At 38.6% G+C, this 24,919-nt stretch overlaps 2 protein-coding genes across 3 annotated transcripts in view; both read right to left on the bottom strand.

Annotated features, from left to right (window-relative positions):
- Positions 1 to 91: 91 nt before the first annotated feature.
- LOC135988038 (tyrosine-protein kinase TXK-like) lies at positions 92 to 14,118 on the bottom strand. The gene is made up of 14 exons (XM_065633572.1): positions 14,045 to 14,118; positions 13,738 to 13,840; positions 12,758 to 12,963; positions 11,633 to 11,698; positions 10,869 to 10,923; positions 9,980 to 10,059; positions 8,530 to 8,657; positions 7,070 to 7,144; positions 6,189 to 6,360; positions 5,272 to 5,488; positions 4,247 to 4,311; positions 2,084 to 2,202; positions 1,473 to 1,630; positions 92 to 160 (listed from the first exon to the last, which is right to left on the bottom strand). Exons 1-14 carry the CDS (start codon positions 14,116 to 14,118, stop codon positions 92 to 94), a joined length of 1,587 nt encoding a protein of 528 aa, XP_065489644.1.
- An 8,003-nt stretch (positions 14,119 to 22,121) lies between these two features.
- The window catches only part of TEC (tec protein tyrosine kinase), a 53,022-nt gene continuing 50,224 nt past the window's right edge, over positions 22,122 to 24,919 (bottom strand). For both annotated transcript variants that reach the window (XM_065633301.1, XM_065633302.1), the window contains exon 18: positions 22,122 to 23,285. In XM_065633301.1, coding sequence (XP_065489373.1) covers positions 23,208 to 23,285 — 78 coding nt within the window. In that variant the 3' untranslated portion in view covers positions 22,122 to 23,207. The remainder of the gene's footprint in view (positions 23,286 to 24,919) is intronic.

Here is a 24,919-nt window from a genome sequence, read left to right as displayed (position 1 = left end):
GCTGTAAGAGGCTGAAGTTTTCCATATCAGCTACATTATTGACATGCTTAATGCTAATTTTTCAGTAAATACATTAATGTAAAATCTCCAGTTATCCCATCTCTGTTATATCTGTGAGGGTCTCTATTAACTCTGCAAAAGTAGGACGTCCTTCAGGTTTCTGAGAATAAAAGCAGTAGATAAATTTATATTAGCAGATTGATCAGTGATAGTACCAGGCTTCAGAAGATGGTTCTGAGAACATATGAGCTACCATTGAAAAACTACATTTCATTTTATTTATACAGAAGAAAATATCAAGTTTATCATACGAGGGGAAAAAAAATGTTCCTCATGACATCAGCAATGTGAGCACAGCCACTTTTCCATGCGTTCATAGAATTTCTTTATTTCAATTCTGGACCAGAATTCCTATAGGATTTCTCCCCTGCAATGGGTTGCTGGAAAGTACTACCTCTCAAGAAACCAGGACACTCAGGAATTTTTCCTGAGCAGTTGAAAAAAGATCTTCACTGTTGTATCACTTAATGTATTGCAGCTCAGTACAGAACAAACTCCTGGGTGATGGCAGACAGGAGAAGAAATATATTATTTCCTATCCTCTCTCTACTGGCTGGCATCCCAATGGATGATTGAAGTAAACAAGCAAACTAGATGCAGTTTAGATTTCAGTCTCTTAAGCTTTTTTTTACTCAGTGCCTAAAAATTTCATATAGAGTTAAAAGATGGGCAAGAAGGGAGATGTAGGATAAAGAAGGCAATGGTAGCAACAAGGTTCCCCTGCTACTCTCAGTGTATGCCTGCCTGTTTACATGAATGCATTGCACACAAAGCTCTTCTGAAAGTACTTTTTGTCTAAAACTAAAGATTTGTTTCCTGTAGATACTAGAGAAGGAGGGACCTTAAGGGATTACTCAGAGAAATTGATGAAATAAATGTTTTGATACCAATATAGAAAGAAATAAGTGCTGGAGAAATGGAGAAAGAACATCAATTACTAAATCATTGCGGAGAGGGTGAAAGAGGCACAGCCTGGGAGCTGTAGTAATGTACAGAGGTACTGATGTACACCTGAATAATGTGGTTTAAAATCCACATTTAGCAGGCATACCCACTTGGTATAGGAATGTGTCAGGGTCTTTCAGAGCAGAGCTAGAGAAAGCTACACATGATATGTAGGTGTGAAAAAGGTATTACATTTGATGCAGTAGAGAAGCGAGACTATAGTGGTGTATTCAAAACCAGGGGTGGTCTAGACCTATTGTACCAATGGTTTGCTTTGTGCTTATTAGATGCATCAGTCAAAAGAAACAGGCTTGTAAACCTAAGTGTGGTTTGTGAAAAGCATAGTGAGAGATACAGAGGATGTCACAGATGTGAAATAAGGATTTAATGCCTCAGTTTTTTAAGATTGCTACATTACAAATTAACAATAAAGTAATATCATAGGAAAAAAAAAAAGGAAAACAAACCTCGTGCCAGCAGCTGTACATGACTTGGTACACAGTATGTGATGCCAAATGTGGTCGATAAAGCCGGTTACCCTGAGAAATCTCATGGACAACTTCAGAATTTGATTTACTTTCAAAAGGCATTTTACCTTCTGTGAAAACTTCCCACATCAGTACACCTAGAAGTGAACCAAAATATTTAGGATGAAACAAAACCCCCAAACCCATAAGCTATTTAACAACATTACAAGCACAAAAACCACTCTTGATTTTTTGTGTATTGCACGAAAATATGGGCAGCATAAACTGAATGAAGACAGGCTACCAAAATAATTTTCAACTGATAGAATTCTGCTCTCTTTTAAGTCAGCTAAGATGGCGGTCCATCAAACCAAGATGAATATATACTTGGCTAATGGACATATACCAAGAATGCACATAGCACTCAAAATCTAATATTTAGGTATAGAGCCTTTCTATTAAAAAACACACTCATCCAATACAGCCAAGATTTGAAAAATGGGAAGGACACAAGCTTAAGATAGGTAGTATCAGTAAAAAGTTACACTATTAAATCACATCAGTAGTTTTAGGGAAGCACTATATGTTGCACATTAACCTAATCAACTCACCAAATGACCAGACATCTGATTTGCTGCTATATTTTTTGAAATGAAAGACTTCAGGAGATGACCATTTGACTGGGAACTTGGCACCTGAAGAGCTGATATATTCATCATCAATGACATACCTAAAGAATAACAGAATGACAGTTAAATGGCAAGCAGTTCTGGCAACATTTCCACAGGTGGTTTTTAATTCCATAAATATACAGTGTCAATTTAGAAACAAAGAAATGGTATCACTACTTTAGTATGTACACAGATACCCATTCTTGAAGTTATGCACTTAAAGAGATTTCTGTTAAAATGGATGACTTGAATTGTTCATGAGAAGTATGTTAGAATAAACCATTTTAATATGCCCTGTAAGACTGACATGATGGTTGCTATTGTCATCTTGTGGGTATATATTGATAGGAAAGATCCCTACACCATGGGCAGAAAAACCAGCAGCAATAAATAATTCTAGTTTCTTTTTAAAAGAGTCCACCTTTTCAAACACTCGCACTCAAACACTACTGGCAGAGAGCTACACTTTTTAACTGATGGGTGGAATCCACTGCCAAATCTCACAGATGTAATTTCTGGCATGTTGTTACACAAGCAACACAGAAAGAAACGTTCATCACATAGAAGGCAACAGCTCTTGCAGGCGCACTGGAAAAGTAATTATCTTTGCCCTAACTTAGAGAAGCTGACCTCCCAGTTAAGATGAAATTGTGTGCCCAGTGCAGGCAGCTATAGAGCAACATTTTGAAAGGCTGTTAGGCTGATTTCTACCTACATACAAGCTCTGTGCACATTTTCCCAGTATTAATGTTCCTGAGCAGGAACTACAGGCTACAATTGTCAACTACGTAACATTTATCCTCATGGAAGGTATAACACAAAGGCACCTTTTAAAGTACCTTTCACATTCAGAGAAATCATGTCTTTGTCTCCCTTATTTTGGTGCAGGCACAGAAAAACAAGAGGTTTCTGGATAAGGAACACGGGAAATAACAGTACAAAATAACCAGGAGTGGCAGTCGTGTGAGCTCTGAATAAGATTGTGGTGAGTGCCTGTCCTAGAGCCGCACCACTGGTCTCCACTTTTTGGCAGCAGTGAGCCATTTGGGTCCATTATTCTCAGACCGGACCCTGACAGCCCTTTGATCTCTTACTGTGTTTTCTGGTGCATTTGGATGAGGCCAGACCCCTGATACTGACCTTGCCCTTTTGGGGAGCAGTGCGACCAGTGGGCACTGCCATGATATGGGCCAGCCTTTTGAAAAATAAGGGTTTAGTTATGAACTGCTGGGATGTTATAATCCTTAGGTTAGAAATAGGAGGCAAAACCTGGGGGAAAGGTAAGCAGCGTGGCTGTGCTGATTTACTGACTTGCAGCCGCAGGGTGAATGTCACCACCACCTCCTGCTCAAAGCCATGCACTGCCTTTCAAGCTCATCTGCCTCCAAAGCGAGCCGATTCGGTCTGCTAATCCAGCAGAAAAAGTGGCCAGTAAAACACAGAAGTGTAGAGCTTTCTGCTGGGCTTGCAAGGGGAAAGAAGGAAGGAGTGAGACAAACCGTTTGGGTAGCAGCGGGTCATTCGGTCAGCTCAGCTGTAAAATATAGCACATCCTCGGGGGGGAGTCTATGAGGGCAGAGCTACGTTTCTCTGGCCCGGGCCTGTCAGGATGCATTTTGGTCTCCTTCTCCATGTTTGGCTGGTCTTCTCGTTAAGCAGAAAAACCACTTCCCTGCTAGAGCAGCGCACGTCACGCTTCCTGCCCGACCTGCTCAGCCGCTGCCGCCTTGAAAGGTCAGCACCGCTGCCCGCATCTGTGTCTAGGGACCTTCTGCCCTCCCTGCTTCTCAGAAAAGTTGGTGAACTTGTTTCTTCAAGCTTCTGGCAGCCCTGTGCACCAGGGGCCTTTCTCTGTCCATAAACACTTCTGAAGTCTACCTGGCACTTGGTTTGCCTGTCTTACACTCACCAATAACAAGAGGAGGACACGACATCCAGTTCATGGTACAACAGTTAAACGGCGTTATAATTTTCATCAGAATTCAAAAACTGACCACAGAGGGATTCCCCAAATCAATGAAGCAAGCAATCAGGCTAACTCAAGCTCATGCTGCAGACGACTGAGTACAGGTACTCACTAAACCTGCGTCAATGTCCTCGTACCTTGCCATGCCAAAGTCAGATACTTTAACGACGTGCTCCGCGTTGACTAAACAGTTTCTTGCAGCCTGGGAAAAATGAGAAAAACATATCTGAAATCTGTGCTAAAACATTTTAAGAAAAATACAGCAGCTGATTATTTTTGTTTCAGCTCATACCATTTGTATTCTAAGAGGAGATGAGTGTCTTGCTCAAAAATATAAGTGGATTTCTGGCTCTGAGTCAGTGAACATATTCCACTACTGAGTAGTTGCACATATGTAACATATATCAAATTAAATGCTTGTAGTGTGATTTACAATATTTTTACATATTCCTGCATGGTGAAAGAAATATTAGGCTGCTGAGTCTAGTTATTCAAGTAGATGTTTTCCTGAACACTAGCATTAGGACAGTCAATGTTAAGTTTTTAAAATGTTTTGTTACTTTTTCATTACAGAACTCAGGAAATCCTTGGAAACTGTCAAGATTTTACATTTCTTCAGGCAGCTAGAGAGGAGAGCAGGAAGATATCCTCTCTGTATCCAGATGTGAGCATTGAAAAAAAAAGCAGAGAATAAAGAAACAAGCTCCTCTCCTGTGGTTCTCTGTCTATGAGACGTAGGGAAGAAAAGCCATTCATATATCCCAGTGTCAGGGAGCAGAAAAAATGTAGATAGAAAAAGATTCTGCTATTTTGTTAAAAAAAGTAATATCCTCATTGTTGCTCGCCTTTTGTAGTGCTGCAATTTTGGGTTTGTTGTGATCACTGCATGATACTTTTGTGCTGGGATGTCCTAACACCAGCCCGCTCCATGCTAATATCCCAATTTTCTCTGACTTCTCTCAATTACTAAGTAGTTTTTCCAACTTTCCATGGACAAAAGGACAGCTAAAGAGTTTTGGTTTACAGCCAGGAAGACACTGTTGTCTTATTAGATCCGGCAGGGCTGAAGTCTTGCAGGACACATCAGTGCCCTACAGAATGCAGTGGCATGTTCTGTGCTGGCAGTATTTACCAAGAACCTCAGAAAATCCATTGTACTTACTAAATCACGGTGAATAAAGCTATTTCTTTCCAAGTATTCCATCCCTCCACACACATCGAGACACATGCTCAGCAGCACATCTCTGCTGAGTTTCCCTCGCCTTTGCCGAAGGTAGTTGAGCAGGCAGCCGTTCTCCATGAATTCAGTCACGACGTAGAGAGGCTTGTGGTGTGTGCACACTCCGTAAAGCTGGACCAGCTTTGGGTGGGAGAGCTTCCTGTTTGTAATCACATTTTAGACAGGCTAGCATTTCTCCTTGGCAGGTAGCTAGTTCTGAAAACTACTTTCAGTACTTGATAAAATTATTCATTTCTACTGGCCTCAGGGTTGTTCCACTGTCTGACACATTTCTGCCTACAATTTCTTCCAAAAGGTTCACTCTTTGAATTCGTAATTGTTCTTCAGTTATATAAATGCAGCAGTTATAAAGCTTGATTTGGATGATGTGAAATGGAAATGTCTAGTTATGCCTGGCTTTCAGGCAGGGGACATGACCCTGCAAGGATTCTTCTCTTCTGGGCTGTGCCAAGACCCAGTCTGGATACTTTGCAAAATTAGCAAAAATGGTAATACAGTTTCTCAAAAGCTTTAGTGAGGTATGAGCTCTGCCAGTTGTCCTAAGGGCACTGAATTATGGGTGAAAAAGTAGTTGTAGGACCACATTTATTTAAGAGCACATTTACTCCCCATTGAGCTCCACAGCATGAAGCAGTGCATGCTGTAAAGAAAGAGTCTGGTGATGTGTGCGGCGAGCGTTTGCATCAGCCTGATTCAGACCTTTATATCAGCTTTTCTGTCCTGCATATCCACCATTCTCATTAAACTGGTTTGTGTCTTTGTTTTAAATTGAATTAGGTTATGTTTATTTCTTGGTCATCTCAATGTCAACTGTCAGATACAATAGCTGTCATACTTACATCATCACTTTGGCCTCCTCGATGAAATCATCTTCAGACATTGCACCTTCATTAATTGATTTTATGGCAACCTTTATGGTTGCTTTCCATTTACCCAGCTGAACGACTCCAAACTGCCCACGCCCAAGTTCTTTCATGAATGTCAGTTCAGATGGGTTTAATTCCCACTCCTCTACAAAAGCAACCCAAGACGTTACAATAATTAGGTCAGCTTTCCTGAGCCGTACTCCAGGAGACGTGGCTTATTTGCAGCTAACACATGCAGCGAAACATCACACCTGTTCATAAGCCATAGCATGAGTTTTAAATATTTGAAAATTTCCACATGCTGATATATGTTTATATGTGAATGTTATTCTACAGCTTGTAGAATGTGAGGTTTTGGAGGTTCCTATTATCAGCTGGAAGGTACTTCCTGATCTATATACACAAAACTGGCATTTATTGCTTGTTTTCTATAATACTATATAAGATTTCATTATTATTTCTGAAACTTGCAGAACTGACAAAGAAAATCTTCCCCATAAATAATAATAAATTTCCTAAGCATTTAAATAAATTGAATGTCCTTTGAAAAGCTTTTAAATGCATATTTGAGTCTTAAGCCAACTGAGAAAAGTCCAGATAGCTCTGAAATGCACTGGTGGTTGTAAGAAAAGCACAACAGTCACTGAACAGAACGACTCCAGTCAGGTGTCTTATTTGGTTCTGACACCTTGTGAGGAACTGAGTGTGTTTCTGGAGAATATGTGACTGTTTATGTGTTTCTTATTACTGGGAAATTTCACACGTACAACTTAATTATTAGCTGGGTGAATGTGATCTAAATAGTTGCCTAAACAGATACCTAAACCTCCACCAAAACAAGATAAAAAATTTACCGTAACTAAATCCTGCTCTTGCTGGTGAAGAACAATCAGCTGATCCAACTGGATGTCGGAGACGAGTGATAAGACCTATGGGAGACAAACCAACAATATTCTGTTGACAAATTTCTCCATTTTAAAGTATGCTACATCAAACGTCTTCTGAAAGAAAACTATTTCAAATTGGATTTACATTTCTTATTTCTTGAAGTTACTTTTTCTTACAGCTTGTGTGGATAAAACACTACAGTGAGAAGAAATGGAGGAAGACTGTTCAACAGTGCCCTGACTACAGAAGTATCTTTACTTTCATGCAACCAAAAGTGACAGTCTTGCTTGTCTCTACAATGTTAGCAATCTTAAATAATTCTACATAGAATCATAGAATCATATAATTGTTTTGGTTGGAAAAGACCTTTAAGATCATAGAGTCCAACCATTAACCTACAATACTACATCACCTACCTAAGTGGTCTCTTCCAGCATGACTTCTCAGGATTTTTTGCCATTGGAAAAAATATTTTTGTGTCTGTCATCCATTCTCTTTGAATTCATGAGCCAATGGAACCAGGGAGTTCCTCCCTTGCTATTTTCCTGCTTTTTCACCTGGAAAGTGTATCTCCTTGCAACCTGACTTTATGTTCATTTTCTACAAATGCAAAGGAGCTAAACACTTTGCTTTTTTCAAGCTAGCTCACTGTGCTCACCTAGGACTCCCTGCATTCATTCATTCTTCCCACTGTTACTTTCAGGTCCTTTTCTGCTTGATGGATCTCCTACAACTGTCTCTCAGGTGAAAGGCTCTGTACATTCCCGTATCTTCCTTCCTCACTAGTATGAAGGGTAAAAACATTTTATACTGTATTAAAATGCCAGGCAAAACTGAGATGAAGGTCTTTTGTTTTTCATTTTTTGTTTCTTTCTAATGCTAAATAAAAGGCTGCTATCAGCCAACAAGATGCGTCTAACTCTGATAGGCTTCAAAGCAGTGTCAGAGAGTTCTTGTGCTCCATAATTCTGCTTTTAATTGTTTGTGGGGTGGGGTTTTTTGTCAAAATCAGTAAAATGCTGCCTTCTGATGCATAGCATAGCTCCTGCTTTTATTAAATTGCATGCATGCACGTCACTGTGGACAAGGCAAGAATTATGATCAGATTTCATACAAGTCACATTCAGTCAAAGATGAACCAACAGAATATAGAGCAGGTAAATATGTTAGGCTTCTAGCTTTGTAAAATTCATTTAATTCATACAGATGAGTTTGATAATTTTGCTTCCCCTATGGTATATGCACACAGACTGCAGCTACAACTTTGGCAGAAAGGATCATGGCATGTTCGAATTTGTTAGCAATAGAAAAACTTGTTTCTTTTTTCACACAGAAAGTATTAGAGGAAGAGTGATTTCCAATCTCTCAAAGTCCTGAGGAGCTTCAAATCATTAGTTAGAAAGCCACATCACCTTATATGCATTACCTGCAGCATTGTGTTGATGATACTCGATGAGTTCAGGAACAGATGAAAAGAGATATTTTTCTGCTACATAATATTGTCCCAAGTGGTTTTTCTTAATTTGATAATGTCGTATGTCTCCACTATGACTTCTGAAATCAACAAAGGATTATAATTTTCAGTAAAAATAACTTATGCTAGATATCTCATTAAAGTTTACTTGGAAAGAATGTACAGAAAAATCTGAAAACTTGTGATATAACTACTTAAAATGTCTGTGTGTAGCTGGGATAATATTTCAGGGAATCAAAAAAAAAAAGCCTCCTGGAATGGATGTCTCTCCTAGCTTTCAGAGAGACTGCATAATGGTTTTCATTGTACAAGTGCGTAGCCTCATATCATTGCATCCAAAAGACACAGCTGTAGCACTTAACAGCTGTTCCTCCCAATTCAGCATTTCTTTGAATCTAAGCTTTTAAAATTAAAATGCTCTTCAAACCCAATATGTTAAAAAGATATGTATACTGTGAGATTTAATTTTCTGTTCTGCTTCTCCAAAGGCTCTTGACTGGAGCTTTTATTTGATGCATTTACTTTTCTGTATTTTTCCACATTATCTCTTTCTTGCTTTCTGCATATTTTGCTGCCCATCTACCCCTGCTTTCTGTGAGACAAAATGAAGAAACTAAGTTTACTTTTCAGGCTGGAGGTGATTGCTGAAGGTTGGTACCCTACTGCAAACATGAGCCTGTGCCCAGCACAGCGGGAAGCAGGGAGGGCTCACTCCAGCTTTCCATTGGAGAGGGAGAGATGAAGAGGGTGCAGCAGCAATGCCTTTTCCTTGCTCCTCTTAGAAGGAGAGAAGTAAAGCAGACATCACTGATGCAGGAGGATGTAGGAGGGCTGAAGGACAGGGGTATAAGGCAGCTTGAGATGGGATCAGTCACCGCTGTAGGTGATTGCTGCTGATGTGGGGGAAAAGTGAGTCCCATCGCAGTCCTCTGGCAGAAGAACTAAAACTGTGCAGTGAGGAGGTGAGGTGATTTTAGGAGAAAAACAGGAGAAGTTTGGGGACAGCAGAGCCTGGGATGAATTTCCATTGTGCAGACTCTGCAGAGAAGGGAAGCGGTTCGGTGCAGTGGCCAAAGGCTGTGGCAGCCCTGGCACTTCATGTAAAACAGAGGCAAGAAGATGCAAATGTACAGCCTTAACCTCTGCATTACATGGGTGGAATGCACAGCTTTCACAACAGATGATTTGAGTGCAGTTAGTCTTGTCTTGGCAGGACATTTGCACCCTGACTCCCAGAGTCACTGCCTACGGGTGACATTTCTGCACCCAGGGTAATTAACCCTGCATGAACAGCACCCCAGTGGTTCCCTGCTCCTGTGCACTGCCTTTCCAACCTATTCTACTTCAGGGAAACTCTTCCATCACCTCTTGATTCAAACCCTAACAATTCAGAGCAACTCACCCCTTAGCCCGCGAATACATGGATAGTGTAAGAAGTCCCTGTTGGCTTGAATCTCTGACAACAAATGCACCTTCTTTAGACTGAAAAGAAATTCAAATAGAGTTATTTTCTGCTTTGAGCTTTAATAAACCTCCCTTGAGATGGGATTTCCAGCTGATTACCAGATTCTGTGGAATACCTATGACTACTTAGGAGAGGGATAAAGCAGCAGAGAACAGTAATTGATAGTCAGGTACGTAGCAAAGAAAAATTAACCAAGAGAAAATACTAAGTGCCAAACAGTTTGTTGGAGTTAAAAATTTAAGGTGAATTATACTCTTCAGTGAGAAGTAGTGAAAATTCTTTGACTTATTAAAAATTCAGCTTGTACAAATCACTAGAAAAAATACTGTAAATCAATTCTATCTAGGATGTTCTTCTCTTGTCCATCTTGCCCAAGCCTTTTGTTAGTCCTTGAGCAAAGACTTGATGAGTTTAGCTGAGTTGGGCACTTAGGTAACTGACAGAAGTTAGAACAAATTATAGATTGTTTGCTCTGTTCATAAGGAAGACACGAGGATTTTGTTAAGCTCTGCTAACCTCACTTGTTTAACTATATGGATTTCAGACTTCAGTGGTTCATTCGAAAGATAAGCACAGTAAATGGCATGTAATTCAATTTATCTAGTATGGAAAATCTACACAGAATTTGCTGGGGCTACAACTTAAAACTCTGCCACGTCTGGATAGTCTGCACTGTATGTGTACCCTAGAAAGCCTTTTTGTTTAAAGTACACTCTCGCCCTTACTGCATACCAAACAGATTTGGATTTCACTGTGGTAATGCTCTTAATGCCTCTGCTGATAGATCTTTCTGCATATCATTAGCTTTTTGTATAAGCTGAGTTACCTTCTGGCGTAAGAGAAGTTCTGCCTGGCTTCTGTTTATGTTTTTGCAGTACCACCTGCAACAAGGAGACAACCTATCCTTTAATTTCAGTCAGTAAGAATTAGTATTTGCTCTGTTTCACAAAAGTAATCCATCTTAATAGTTGCACTATTCCAAGTCCAAAAGCCTGAGTAGAACTATTGTTGTAGATCTCTTAATTTGGAATGACTTTATTAGACCACTGTAAATGTGACAACTCTTTGCCTATTCATGGTTATTAAACATGAGCTCAAACAAAAGAAAACTCAGGAAAGAGTTACACCAAACCGTGATGAAATTTACAGTCCTGCTCTCTGCATATGGCCTCTCTTCTCTAGAATTTTGCAGAATTTTGCTCTTCTCTCCAGTAAATTAGGTTGAGGTAATTGGAATTATCTTCTACCCAATTAATTACATGTTCACAACAGGAAGAGATCAGAATATAGAAGCATTATGTAGTGGGCCTACAGAAATAGGAAACATCTGGATTCTGACATTATGATTTATGCAAATGAATGTTGTTGAAGAGCTCACTCTTTGTAACTTCATGTTATACTCTCTGAGCAAATAGTTCTAAATCAAAATGGTTAATTAATTGTAAGAGTAATGTTTTGTGATGAAAAAATAGAGCTTTTGATAAGCACTTGTTCTTGTCTAATAAGGATGGAAGGATCAAGTACTAAAAGGTATTGCTGCAATCCATTTTTAGAAAAGAAAGCATGATTACCATTTTCAAGGGTACTTACTCATATGTTTCTAAATTGCTCTTCTTGTTCTCAGTAACATAGTTGCTGGGAATTAGACCTTCATTCCTGAAACAACACATTGGGGATAATGTTACAGTGTTATATAAAATATTAATAGGATTAAGATACACATCTTCCTTTTGTTGAATTACAGAAGTTCCTTAGACTACAGACTATGTCACTGGATACTGAATCCCAATGTGGGAATTCAATAGGAGTCAAAGTTCTTTCATCCCAGGCACAATTTTTCTGCCCCACAACTGTGGATGGCTACTGAAATGAAGAGGTCAGCTGGGATAAGTATTTATAGAGTGCTGAGAGCAGCATGTTAATGAAAATTTTCGAGTAAAATCAAAAGAAAAGGTATAACAAATTGATATTTCTTCTGAATCGGAAGCCACCCTCTCCATTTCTAGCCTATATAAAGTTTTATATGAAGTATAAAGTGTGTGCTTGCATGTATATACAAAATAATCATCAGTGTGCTCTCACTGCAAATATGAATTGAGAAAATAATTTTAAAGTATTTAAAGGAGAAATTTGAATGAAAAGGAGACAGTTATTATATAACATATAACCATTCCCAGCATCAGAGTACAGGATACAGTGATGAAAATGCAAAGGAGAAAGGGGAACAACGTGAAACAAATATAAATGTGGAAAGAATCCTAACTGAAGTTATCTAGCTCTCTAAAACATCCTGAAATTTTTGATCAGGGATTTTGTTTCAGACACATGTCTCAATAATCTCTATGGTCTTTATGAAGTGTTTACACATATACACTGCATTGTAAAGCACTTGAGGTATGGAAAGCTGGATTTGCACATGGTTCAGAGCCAGTCATTCACATGATCCTCAAACATCCTTGTGTTGCTCAGGGATTTCTGAGCCTAAGACTTAACTCTGAATTCCTAATAGATTCTAGATCTCCCACCCATTCCTGGAGAGCCAAACACTGCCAAAAAGCTTGCCTGTGTCAATTCATGTGCCTCGTACATAGCTGAACACTTTCAAACCTGTCTCTAAATTGTTGCGTGTGTCCCATTCTATCTGCCTGCTTCTGCAGGGGTTGTTTTAGGTGTTTTTCTTTCTGTGTAGGGAGGCTGAAATAGATGCCCACTCACCCATGTTGGTCTCTTGCCTTCCACCAATGGGGATCATACTGTTCGAGGATAATGTATTCTTCTGACTTCTTGAGCGGTAAATCCGAGGGCCCTCTAGCAAAAAAGTCATACAGTGCAATAACTCTGGGTTTTTTTGTGTAGTCTTCCAAGGCCTCAGCAGGTAGAGGAGGTAACGGCTTGTTCTTTAACTGCAATTTCTTCTTACGCTATTGAAAAAAAAAATCTTTCTTAATTAGTCTTTTCTCCCTACTATTTCTTGCTTAATTGCCCTTGTATTATGCCATCTCAGTAACTAAAAGGAACTTATCATGGTCATTACTTCCCCTTGTAAAGCACTATCACCTCATCACTTGTAAAACAGTGAGACTTAGAGTTGAGTTGAGTGGTTTGGTGTTGGACCCAAAATGACAGTGGAAAGTACAAGCTATCTAACTAACTGGGGTGATTTCTACATGGTATTAATACTGGGATAACTTCTCAGCTGGTGTAAAAGTAGAGCAGGATTGAAACCAGAGGAGTTACAATGTCTGGAATGTTTGGCCATTTATCTGTAGAATTAACACGGAGGGCACTGCAGACTTTCTTAGAAAATTGGCAGAACATAATCATTTTCTTCTGCATCAGGTTAGGTTCAGGTAATGCTTTGAAAACTTGGATTAATTCAACTTGAATCTAGTAAAACTGAGGTTTCACATGCCAGCTGAGCAAGGCGAGCTTGCATCTGCCCACTCTTCCCACCTCCATCACCTGAACCCAAAACAGGGAGAAGGAACTACCTTGTCCATGACAGAGAGCTTGGGAAACCTCACTATGGTCCTGCATTTACATCCATATGAATCTTCAGATACCTTTGTAGTTTTTAGGCAACGAAGAACCTTACATGCTCAAGAGTTAGTTACTCCTCTGCTTGTTCTGGTACTGAGCCACCATATAGCACACCACCTCAATTCTTTCTTTTCATCTGCCAAAATGTTACTTACCCTGCACTTCCAAGAAGGTGCATAGAAAGTGTCTGGTTGTGAGGCTGAGTACTGGGTCACCAGGCCAGTATCAGGGTCCAGGTTCATTTTTGTTCTCATTGCTCTGATTTTGAAAAACAGGAATTATTTGTTTGAATACATATCTGTAAACATTCACATAAAACCATTCATGGATATATATACCTTCCTTCATTAGGGATATGCAGGGCTGAGTGTCTTTAAACTTCTGTACAATTAGCTGTTCTACTGAAAACAGAGGGATATTTTGATCACCCTCATTGCTGAAAAGCTTAAGCATTTCACATACCTTTTTTGCACTGTGCAGCAGCAACAGCAGCAGCAGAAAACAGACTGGATGGTGTGATCTGTGAACAAGAACATTTTTCCATATTTGCAGTGTTCCTGTTTGTTTGTTTGTTTACAAAACTTTCAGAATTAAGGACTACCATATGTGCTTAGCCCCATTATTAGCTTTGTCTAGCTGTGAGATAGCTAGCAAATCATTGAGGCTGAATTTGCATTCACCAAAGACAGAAGACCTTTCCTGTCACCCCATCTACTTTCTCCCACTGTCTCCCTTACGTCTTAGCGATTATGAGGCCATGTAATGAGTTAAATCAGCTCGCTAAATCACAAAGGAAAAAAAAAAGACCTTGTCAGTCAGATCAGTACCAATCTGACTGATTACACCACCCCATGCAAGCTCTAACCAGTGCAATGTAGGGGATGAGAGTATCGTCAGGGACAGGAGATGGGGGACTGTCTCCTTCAGCAATAACATAATATTTACATCATTCGAGCCAAATACAAAAGCACACTGGAATTACAAGCTTTTTCTTATTGTGAGGTTTTATTAAAGGAGACATGATACATTCAATTCTTTGAGTTAATAGTGATTTTCCTTTTTCTGTTGCAGCCATTAATAGAACAGATGCATTAGCCCAGGTTTAAATGCTACCAAAGAAGTGCTTTACACTTATGTGCCAAGTGATGGATAACCCTGAGAAAAATACATTGGATGCATCATCACATGTGTCATACGTTTACAGAGAAATCTATCTAGTATATCTTGTATGAGCAGCAGAGAGGATATGGTATTAAATAGGTCAGAAGGCATTAAGATTTGAACAAGGTAAATAAACAGTTGACATCCGCTCTGGTCCACTTCTGCTCAGGTTGAGACCTACTTGTGTTCCCACAGCAGTTCAAGCCAAACTGTGACACCTATGGTCCCATCCCCTTTCCGTTTGCACTGCTGCTCACCTCATCTCCAACAGAGTGAGACATCACACTAAACCAGCAAGGAATCGCTGTCTGCTGGGTGGGCTCCCCGAACCATCTCACCATCACACGTCACCCATGGGAGGGCAGCGGCAGCAGCAGCAGGCCAGGCTCAGTCTCTGTGCTTTCTTAGGAAGCATGAGAGCCAGACATGCAGAGACAAAGCTCCTGTCATGTTCAGCTGCACTGACAGAAAATCAACTTTGCATCCTACTCCAATGAGTCTTGAGTTTTCTCTGTCACAGAGGTCATAGTACAAAAGGGGGCCTCAGAAAGTTATTTGAAAGTTGTTTGAGTATTGAAAGTTATTTGAGTATCCCTGGTCTCGGTATTTTGTTGTTTTATCTTTCATAAGGTATGTCTTTCTCCCACCAGTTTGTTTTTCTCTCATGGCGTTTTTGGTTTGTTGACCCTAATGACTTAATCCAGCCTGGAATAAATAAGACGTCCCTTCTTGTGTTCTGTAAGACTTTTGCCAATGTCCGTTACCAACGTTTTAGCCAAGTGTGTTGCAGGTACATACCCTAGCACTCAAAACATGAAGCAACCTTACTATGCAATTGAAATGTAATTATTTTCTCTATGGACATACCTAACTTAGCAAATCTTGTGCTAATAAAAGAAGGGAGAATGTTAGATGTCAGAAAGATAAGACCAAAACTGGTTCTTAGCTGAAGGAGGAAGAGACGTGTCTCATATGTGTTTTGGTTAGAGTATTTATCTTGAAAGTCATGGGGCAATTTCCCTTAGACTGTTGCATCCTGTAAAGAACCTATTGCGTGGGAAGCTGGCGAGCCTACACTAATCAGAAGACACTATCAACTGTTTGATAAAAGTTTCCACTGACAGCTATGCAAAATACAGCGATTACAAACACTCAAGACAGCTGACACAGACAATTTTCTTTAAAGAAACAAGGCTGAAAAGATATGGTCAATGCAATTTATTTGCTGCATAATTTTCCAGTGTACATTAAACTGTCCCTCAGCTGTTTAAAATTATAGTAGCCGAAGTTTGTCTGAACATGGTCTCTAGCATTGTTTTACTGGAGCGTTGAAATTGTTCATGTTCCAGGTAAACACAAGCTTGGAATTTAAAATTACTTTAAAAAAGTCAGCTGGGAATTATTTCTGGTTTATTACCATTGCTTTTTGTTCCCCACCCCCCCCCCAATATTAATTAAAGAGTAAAGTAGTGTCACAGTATTAAGGGGTGAGTGTCTCTAAAGCAGTTTTAATTAGTGCCTTGGAAGCATATTGGATGACAGCATGGTCTTGCAGGTACTGTATTTTGTAGAAGTTATAGCAATTTCATTAGAAAAATGGTGGTTTAAAATTACACGCTACTTACTACATCTTCCCAAATGTCTTGGAAAGGAACTGTGTTTGTTCCCTTACCTAGATTGTGTTAGGTTCCCGTGTCTTTTTATAATAGCTTCTGTGTTTCATAAACGATGAACACCATGGATGAAAAAAATATTGGGTTTCGTTTACTTCGGGCAGTGCCACAGAGTTTAATCAGTCCTTATGAAGTATTTAGTGATATGCAAAAAAAAGGAATAAGACCTTTGAAAGCTTGTCTACTTCTGATTAAACCATTTAGTCTAATTAAATTTATTATTCCTAATTAGACAACTTGCTCTCCTACAGAACATTTACAAGAAATATTTAGAAGCAGCACTGCAGAGTTTCAATGTGATGAAAGAATGAACTAATAATATTTTAAAGATTTGGCTGTTAGCACAAAAGCAAGGGCTTCAGACCTATGTTATAGATGTGTAATTTCTGTCTTGCTTTTCTTTATGAGCCCAGTGATTTGAACAAATTTATACCATAAGTTCAGGAATCCTTTTTGCCTTCAGTGATTTTCAGACTTGCTCTGTTAATGGATGCTTTTCATGTTTGACTCTCCCTTTACTGCACTAAAAGCAATTAGCAATAAATGAATGTATGTGATGTTTTTTAAAAACAGCCCAAGCATATATGATATGAAGTATTTAATCTCTTGTCCTGTCCATGGAACCACATAAAAGGTTTAGGTTAAAGCTTTAACTACAATGCTTCCTGGGACACATTCTCCATTTGGTGAGTGATTTTTCTAAGACTGGAATGTCTAACCAATTAAAGATCACAAAATACGACCAAATTCTTCAGGTGAAAAGTGAAGGCTCAGATTAAACTAAGACCATGGGCCAGATAAGCCCATATTGAATTGAATTGCTGGGTCCTGAGGAGCCGCACAAACTTTGCACAGTTCTGCAAAGTTTGCTCCTAGTCATTCTCCTTATTGGAGTATTTTAAGTGTCAAATCACAGCCTATTAATCCAGCAGATATTTATCATCCTAAAGAGCAGCACTTCCACCTCTTTGAAAACAAACCTGCCTTTACAAATATGTTCTTGGCAACCTCATCACTTCCAAAATTCTTTTGTCCATGCATTACTCCTAGAGCTCTTGTGGAATTAACTTGGTAAAAATTAATAAAAGGATAAATTATAGCAGTGCGAGCTGTTAATTTCTGTTTAGAAATTTGTCAGGTCTGTTGGGAAGCATTATCAAGGCCTTCAGTCCTGAGGAGCTAAAGTCCTGCTTTAGTTAAATTTAATTAAGTCAGGAAGTTTTGACCTGATGGATTGGAATTTCAGCATCTGAGGCAAAGACCTATGTATTGATCTATGCATTTTACAGCCTCCCTAGTCAACAGGTAAGCTTCTTGCACAACACTTTTTCTCTTTTTGATTAAAATAATGGTATTTCAGTTCATAACTCACTACAGAAAGGCCCAAAGCTGCTCTGCGGTGCTGTTTTGGAAAGACTCGGCCAACACTGCAAATGGTAGAAGCTTTGATACACAGAACGAACAATTTGATGAAACTGTCTTGCATCTTGACCTTCTGCTAGCGGCCGGGGCAGACGTTTGCACCCCCAGGTGCAGCAGTGGTACAGGAAGGCAGCGTTTCCTGCCTGAAGCTTCTCACAGCTGCACACACCCTGCCCGGACTCCAGCTCTTCCTTCCCTTCTCTTTTCTTCTGTTCAACAGCTATCACACAAACTAAGAAATAATAATTTTCAAAACATTACATTTTAATGTAAAAAGATGGCTCTCTTTTAAAATGCAAATAAGAACTTGAAAATAGATTCTTAAAATTCACTCATTCTTTTAAATATTTCTTCTTGATTTTCCTTTCTGATACACCCTCACTCGAATCACTGAAATAAATGGAACGGTTCTGATTTCCTTCCATTTTGGACCAAGGACATCTTCTTAAGCAAAACACTCTGGATTTGTCAAAAAATGTTAGTGTCACATATGTATTAGCAGGCCTTGAACCCTCTGGTCCATAACTTACGTAACCATATTGAAAAGTTCATAAATTAAAAATGAATCAGTGATGGTATCAATGAGAGTTGTGCTTCAGTGAGGAAATAATATTTTGGCTTCCCTATTTTGAAGATAACAGAGACACCAGTAAGACCATATTATGAATGACAGACTGCTTGGACAGGACATCAAGAAATACAGGCTAACAGAATTATCCCATAATTTTTAACAGCAAATTATTTTTGAAGTCTATTAAAATGAAGTACTTATGGACCTATCACTATATTTAAGCCCCACTTCTCTGTTTCCTACATAATAAAAAATTTTCCCAGAACTTCCAGAAATCATGGTCAAATTTTGCTTCTTTTAAATCCACAGGAAGGAAGGTTTCTCCAGGATCTGCAGTTCTGCTAGAACTCTCAGCCCACATTTCCCTGAGTTCTATGAAAACATAAGCTACCAAAACACACTTAGCTTTGATCCTCAGGGTAAGTCATCATGGAGCAATTAAAGTCAGTAGCTTAAAATCTAACCAGAGAGCATTTGAGCTGTTGAACCTAGAATTTGCTGAATCTTTCTTCCTCAGTTTCTCCAATTCTGATGAAAGCTTGCAACCTCAGACAAAGTTCAGCCAATTCTACAAATAATGTAACACAGAAAAAAATGTAGCCCATTTCAATGCTCATGTGTTTTTCTTTCTGGAAATGACTACATTAGGAGGAAGACAATTTTACTTAAAACAGTGTCATACTATATCCCTGATGACAGGTTTATAGATAGGAATCCCAACACTAGCACAGAGTTGTGATAGCCTATCGAATTCTGATGCCCAAAATTAGACTTTTGAGCATACAGAGTGTTGAAACAATAAAAGATCATGGCAAGAGAAGCATGTGGATTGAAGTGGAAATACTAGGAAACTGGTGTTGAAGTGAGCATCACAAATAGCCTAAAAATTGGCAGCTGACATTTTGAGAATCAATTTAAGAGGCCTGAAAACAAGTTTATCTGTGCACAACGGAACAGGTGGGATGCTAAAGGAAGAAGAAAAAGATGGACAGCTGTCAGGAACAGCTGTTTGCTTGAGAAGCTGAAAGATAGTCCCATGAAAACAGAGAAGGGAGTGGGAAAATACACCAGTCCTTTGAGACTGTCCGTCACTGCCAGTAGCTGTCCTGAGAAAGTCCTACAACACCCAGCACTATGCTTTGGGTTGATGACACTGTCTGTACAGATGGCCAATTCACATCCCTTTGTATGTGCAATCTTCCTCCTACCTTTGGTTGTAACCCCCTCTAATTTGCAGCCTTGGGGTAGTACCAAAGATACAAGCAACCAATTAGAGGTTAATTTTTATAATTTGCATTTTATAATTTTATTATTTTGTGGGTTTCTTGGTTTGAGTTTTTCTGATTCACTGTTTCTTAAGGCACTACTAAAGTGCTGTAGTCCAAGTCTACGACTTGCACAAAGTTCTTGCTCTTGCAGCAGGGGCAGCAGGTTAACACTACAAACTCAGCTTCACCCATCAAGCCCAAATCTTTACTGTAATACACAGTACGCCTTGTGATCTGGTATATCTGTCAGTTTTCAACAGTACTAGAAAATCAATAATCTAGTAGGAAGCCACATGATAGTTTGCTTCTAAAAATACTTTAAGAGACAAGCTTTCAGCTTTTCACATGTGCAAGCTGAGGCTGTTTTTCCCAAGATTTAATTCTGCTCTGGAGGAAAGATAGTTCTAGTTCTACCCATTTTTTTATTCACGTCTATGCTGTACATACTTTTAAGGACAGCATGCAGGAATCTCTCCCTATCTGTATGTAAAAGTATTTGCTTTGCTGAATCTAACATAAAATGGATTAATATTTGAGCATCAATTTTGAAAGTCAAGACAAGCAAGTCTGAACAAAGATCATCTGAGCAGCACAAAAGAAAACTGGTTGGTATTTTTATGGCAATAAATAGCTCATTTGCCAAGTACACTGCAGCTGCACAAAACAAAACTGCAAGATGAAAATATGAGGCCCAGTTTACTTACAGGTAGAAAGAATCATGTCTGTCCTCTTGTATTCAAATGAAAATGCAAACCTCTGTTCATCAGTTGTGCCAGTAAAACAGCCCTAGCTGAGCTCTTCGCTCTGACGCAAAACATGGTAAACCACAAATACTGCTTGACCCCACCTACTTACCTTTTGTGTTTTTTAAAAAATAACTCCAAACAGACTAGACACTAGTCTCAGATCTACTTTTTTGTTGTTTTTTAAAGATTAAAAAAGTGTTTGCTTTCTAACATACATTTTACAGGAAAAAAAAATATTAAACTGTAACCAGTAGGGCTAAGTATTTATTTTTAAAAAAGGGAAAAAAATACAGTGGATGTAAATTACAGCATTTGGTTCTGTTCAGATGGGTTTTTGACCCCAATATTTGGAAAAAAAAAAAGAATAGTTATAACAAAAAGGGGAAGGACTGAAGTTGGTTAAGGATGAGCAAGTGCATCCAGAAATAACTATGGTGTGGTATTTCAAGCTGCATCAGGAGAGTCAGCAAGACAGCTCCCTCCAGATGTGCTCTGATCTTTTCCAAAATTAACCACCCAAGGTTTCATTCAACTATAAAAAACGCTTTCATCTAAGAACTAGGTGCCTCAGAGATCCAGGCATACAAAGTAAGTATCAAACCCAATGGCAAGTTATGCAGAAACCATCCTCAAGTACTGGGAAGAGGCAGGCAAAGGGGGCAGATCCAAAGCACTCATCTCTGTGAGGAAACTGCTGCCAAAAGTCAGCAGTTAGCATGTGTTTTTACCATATAAATTAATAAAAAATATATAATTATTGTATAGAGACAGGTTTAAGGTTAATTCGAAAATATTAATCTCCTGATTTTCCTATGCTTAATTTGTGCCTTAAGGGAAACATTACTTACAACTGTAGAATTCCTCATGACAGTGTTGAAAGTGTTGCTAATGCCATACTTTGCAGGGTCTCCACTGAGAAACTGGGGTGCAAAGGAGCAGTTAGGGAAGAAAATATGAGCTTGGCTTGCTTACCTTAGAACGTCCATGTTCCTTTTTCTAGGTATTCCTGGATTTTCCCTTTTAACAATAGATGCAGTTGGTAGTGATTGGGTAGTGGTTTGGACTCAACACTTAGACAGGTTTGTTTGCATAGTTGCAATAACCTTCTGAGATTTTGTCATTAAGAAAAAGGAAATAGCAATTTAAACACTTTCTGACAGCTTGTAACTTTTCAATGGAGTAGCATGAGAAAAGGAAAACATTTCTACCAAGAAACAAGAGGCTTCCTCCTTTTGAACATAAATGTTTAGATAAAGAATGTCCAGAATTGATTACAGAAATATTCAAACGCAGCAATGATGGAATGTGTTAAGCTAACTATAGTTATGTTTAATAATTTACTGGAAATAAACTTCACCATATTCCTCTCTGCACACTTGCAAAAAAATTTTAAAAGTTTTTGTGCAATCTACATAAGTAACCAAAAATATTTTTTTTTTAAAAAAATAACATATATATACACACACATATATATATAAAACAGAGTTACCCAAGAGGTAGCTACAGCAAAACTGAAGTGCAAATACTCCTCACATCCACTGACACAATGTCAGTTTAACCGAAACAGGCTTCAGCAAAGCTGTGGAGACATGAGCCTCTAGCAGAAGGGAAAAGGCACACAAGTTCTAAAGAGAATACTACTGTATGTATTTAGGACAGCGTGCATACACAGGTGTATATATATATACACACACGGACTCTGATAACACAACGTTCACATGAACAATGAGTTTAGCTTATGATGCATTGACGGTAAGTTATTGGCAAGGCATTAGTTGGTTCCAAACAATAGTTAACATCCATTTTATTTACACACACTTGTAGTATGACATTTTCTGGTAAGGACACAAAGGTGAGATCACTGTGCATACAGATAAGAGACAGAAAGAGGAGCCCTCCTTAAACACATCTGAGAGCACACTTACTTTCATTTACAACCCTATGTATCGAGTTGTGTATGTAAGTGAAGGTAGGACAAACTTGTGCTTGAAAATCTCAAGAGAAAAACACTTTATATAAATAAGAGCATGGAATATATATATTTACAATACATACAGCATATAAATTATTTTATAATTAATTCAAAGCAAGGTACTATGGTACACTGACAGCCAGTTATGCTGAATCTTGGACTTATTTTCACAAGTAACATCAAGACTAACCCTGGGAGGCCTCTGGTTGACCAAACACCCTAGAACGGCTTGGGGAACATCACAGCCCAGTTCTGAAGCAAGGATTTTTGAGTGTTACACTAAACTGAAGACTGTGCTGTTAACAACCTACCATGTGCAAATGAAAGAGACATATTTTGTGTTCCTGATGTGTCATGAAACACCCATCACGTTCCTGGAGAATATCTGGAAACATTTCTATGTCAGTAAATAGCTATTTATAGATACTTTCAATTTTTAAGCATGCAAATCACTACTAATACTAATGGCTGGGTAAAGAGAAACTCAGAAACATGGACTGTATGTACATGAGCCCAACCCAGTAAATACAAATTAGGCTCCTCAGCTTTGGCCACATTCTGTCTCTTCCTCCATAAACAGCTCAACGTGCCAGCTATGCAATGCTGACTTTTCAGCAAACATATAGAGATGGCAAGTATTGTTGAAGATACTGTGCTCATTCCCCAACATCATGTAAGACTCTCCTTGTGCTGGAGTGGATCAGATGTTACAGGTTCCCCATGATTTTTAGCAGCATCCAGCAGCCTTTAGAAAGAAATGGTGAAGCCACATGTCTGGAAAGTAGCATCTTTCCTGCACTTGTTGTCTTTTTTCAGAAAGCATCTTCACCCTCTGCAATGTCAATGATCATGTGAAGCAAGTCTTCAAAAGTCGGGCGTCCCTCTGGCTTCTAAAAATAAAAGCATGTACAGCTATGATCAGAAAGCAGCAAAGTTGTGTTGATTTTGATATATTAGTGGTCTTGATAACATTCAGTGGCAATGAATTTACTGTTTCATTAGATGTGACATGCAAAAATATTTCCTTGTGTAGACTTTGGATGCGTTGCTTAATCTCAGTAAGTATCACTGTCACTTTTTTTTTCTTACTCTTTGAAAATACATGACTAGGTGTTGCCAGACTATAGTCTTCATATAATTCATTATTTTACATAGTTCTACATTTTTTCATTTTTATGCCCCATCCCCACCTTCCCCAATGAATTTCTCCATCTTTCTTTACACGAGTTGTTCATGCTCCTAAGAACTGAGTGTCATTCCCTGAAACGACTTCTACTTCAACATTATTTTTTGGACTCCAAAACGAGACTGCACCACAGACTTATGCAATGGCATCCTTAATTTATTTTCCATACAGTTCCTTATGCATCATAACATCCTATTGATTTTTGGTTTGTTTTGGTTGTGGGGTTTTTTTTGGGGGGGGTGTTTGTATTGTTTTGGTTGTTGGGTTTGTTTTTTTTTTTAATTATGGCAATACACTGAGGTAGCCTCTTGGCAGACCTTGTTCACACAGTTAATTTTGCATCTTCTGGATGTCTGGGTAACTTGCACTTTTCCTCAATTTATCAGCCCATTTATCAGATTTGTATCACCTGCTGAATTTTGAAGCCTCGGTATTCAATTCCCCCTACAAATCACTAATAGATTCATTAAATGAGGACTGAAGTACCTAATAATATTTTATGACAGAGATTGACAATATCTTGCCATTACTTGTGTCCTGTTTGCAAACAAAGATCCATTCTCTCCCATGTGATGACTGCTTGGATTTTATTGTTAATAACCCCTTATGAAATCAACAAATTTTTAATCAATTCATTGATGTTCATATAAATCATAAATACATATTAATATCCAAAGAGCATTTACAAATAACTTATTATCTTCCAGGTAATTTATTATTCCATTTTAATGACCATTTCAAGCAGGTTACCAAATATGAATAAAATTTAATGATCTTTTCTTTCCTGTTTCCCATGAACAGCTTTTTTGAACTACAGATGTATTTGTCATTCCAGAGCCCTCCAAGGCACTGTTGTTTTTAATGTATTTTTTGCTGCATAAACCAACTGGTTTGCAAGTTTTAGACCTCCACCAGTTGGTTTGATGACTAATTGCTCTCTGTTCCAGCACCTTCTCCTACAAGACAAGCAGCAGACAGTATGTCATCTTTATTACTGGAAACGAGCAGTTTTTGCCCAGCACCCCCTGTGGCAAAGACTAACTAGAAATAAATCATGTAGCTCTTTCTATTTTTGGTTTCCTCAATTGCTCTCTCAAAATTAGAGGCGCCTCATTAACTGCATCTATCCTCTTAGAGACTTTCTGCTTTAATAATACAAGAACTGTTTTATACTGATGTAGTTGGTAAAGTATTAAATTTGGGTTTGCTGCCCCTTTGACCTCTGTGAAAATTGTACAGTCAGTATCTTTCTGGGCTAGAAGGATTAACAGTACAGTGTATTTTTATCTTTCTTTACAAACCTTGGATTTGGATTCAACAGCAAATTTAATCTATATT

The sequence above is a fragment of the Caloenas nicobarica genome, chromosome 4 (genome assembly GCF_036013445.1).
Source record: "Caloenas nicobarica isolate bCalNic1 chromosome 4, bCalNic1.hap1, whole genome shotgun sequence".
Classification (NCBI taxonomy): domain Eukaryota; kingdom Metazoa; phylum Chordata; class Aves; order Columbiformes; family Columbidae; genus Caloenas; species Caloenas nicobarica.
This window is presented reverse-complemented; position numbering and strand designations above follow the sequence as displayed.

What these genes read in the sequence shown, in the direction of transcription:
- LOC135988038 (XM_065633572.1), bottom strand. Translation starts at nt 14,118, where the DNA reads ATGTTCTTGTTCACAGATCACACCATCCAGTCTGTTTTCTGCTGCTGC. An exon ending in AGCAATTTAGAAACATATGA is followed by an intron (nt 10,924 to 11,632) that starts GTAAGTACCCTT and finishes TCCTTGTTGCAG; the next exon opens with GTGGTACTGCAAAAACATAA. An exon ending in TCATCAACACAATGCTGCAG is followed by an intron (nt 7,145 to 8,529) that starts GTAATGCATATA and finishes TGTCTCCCATAG; the next exon opens with GTCTTATCACTCGTCTCCGA.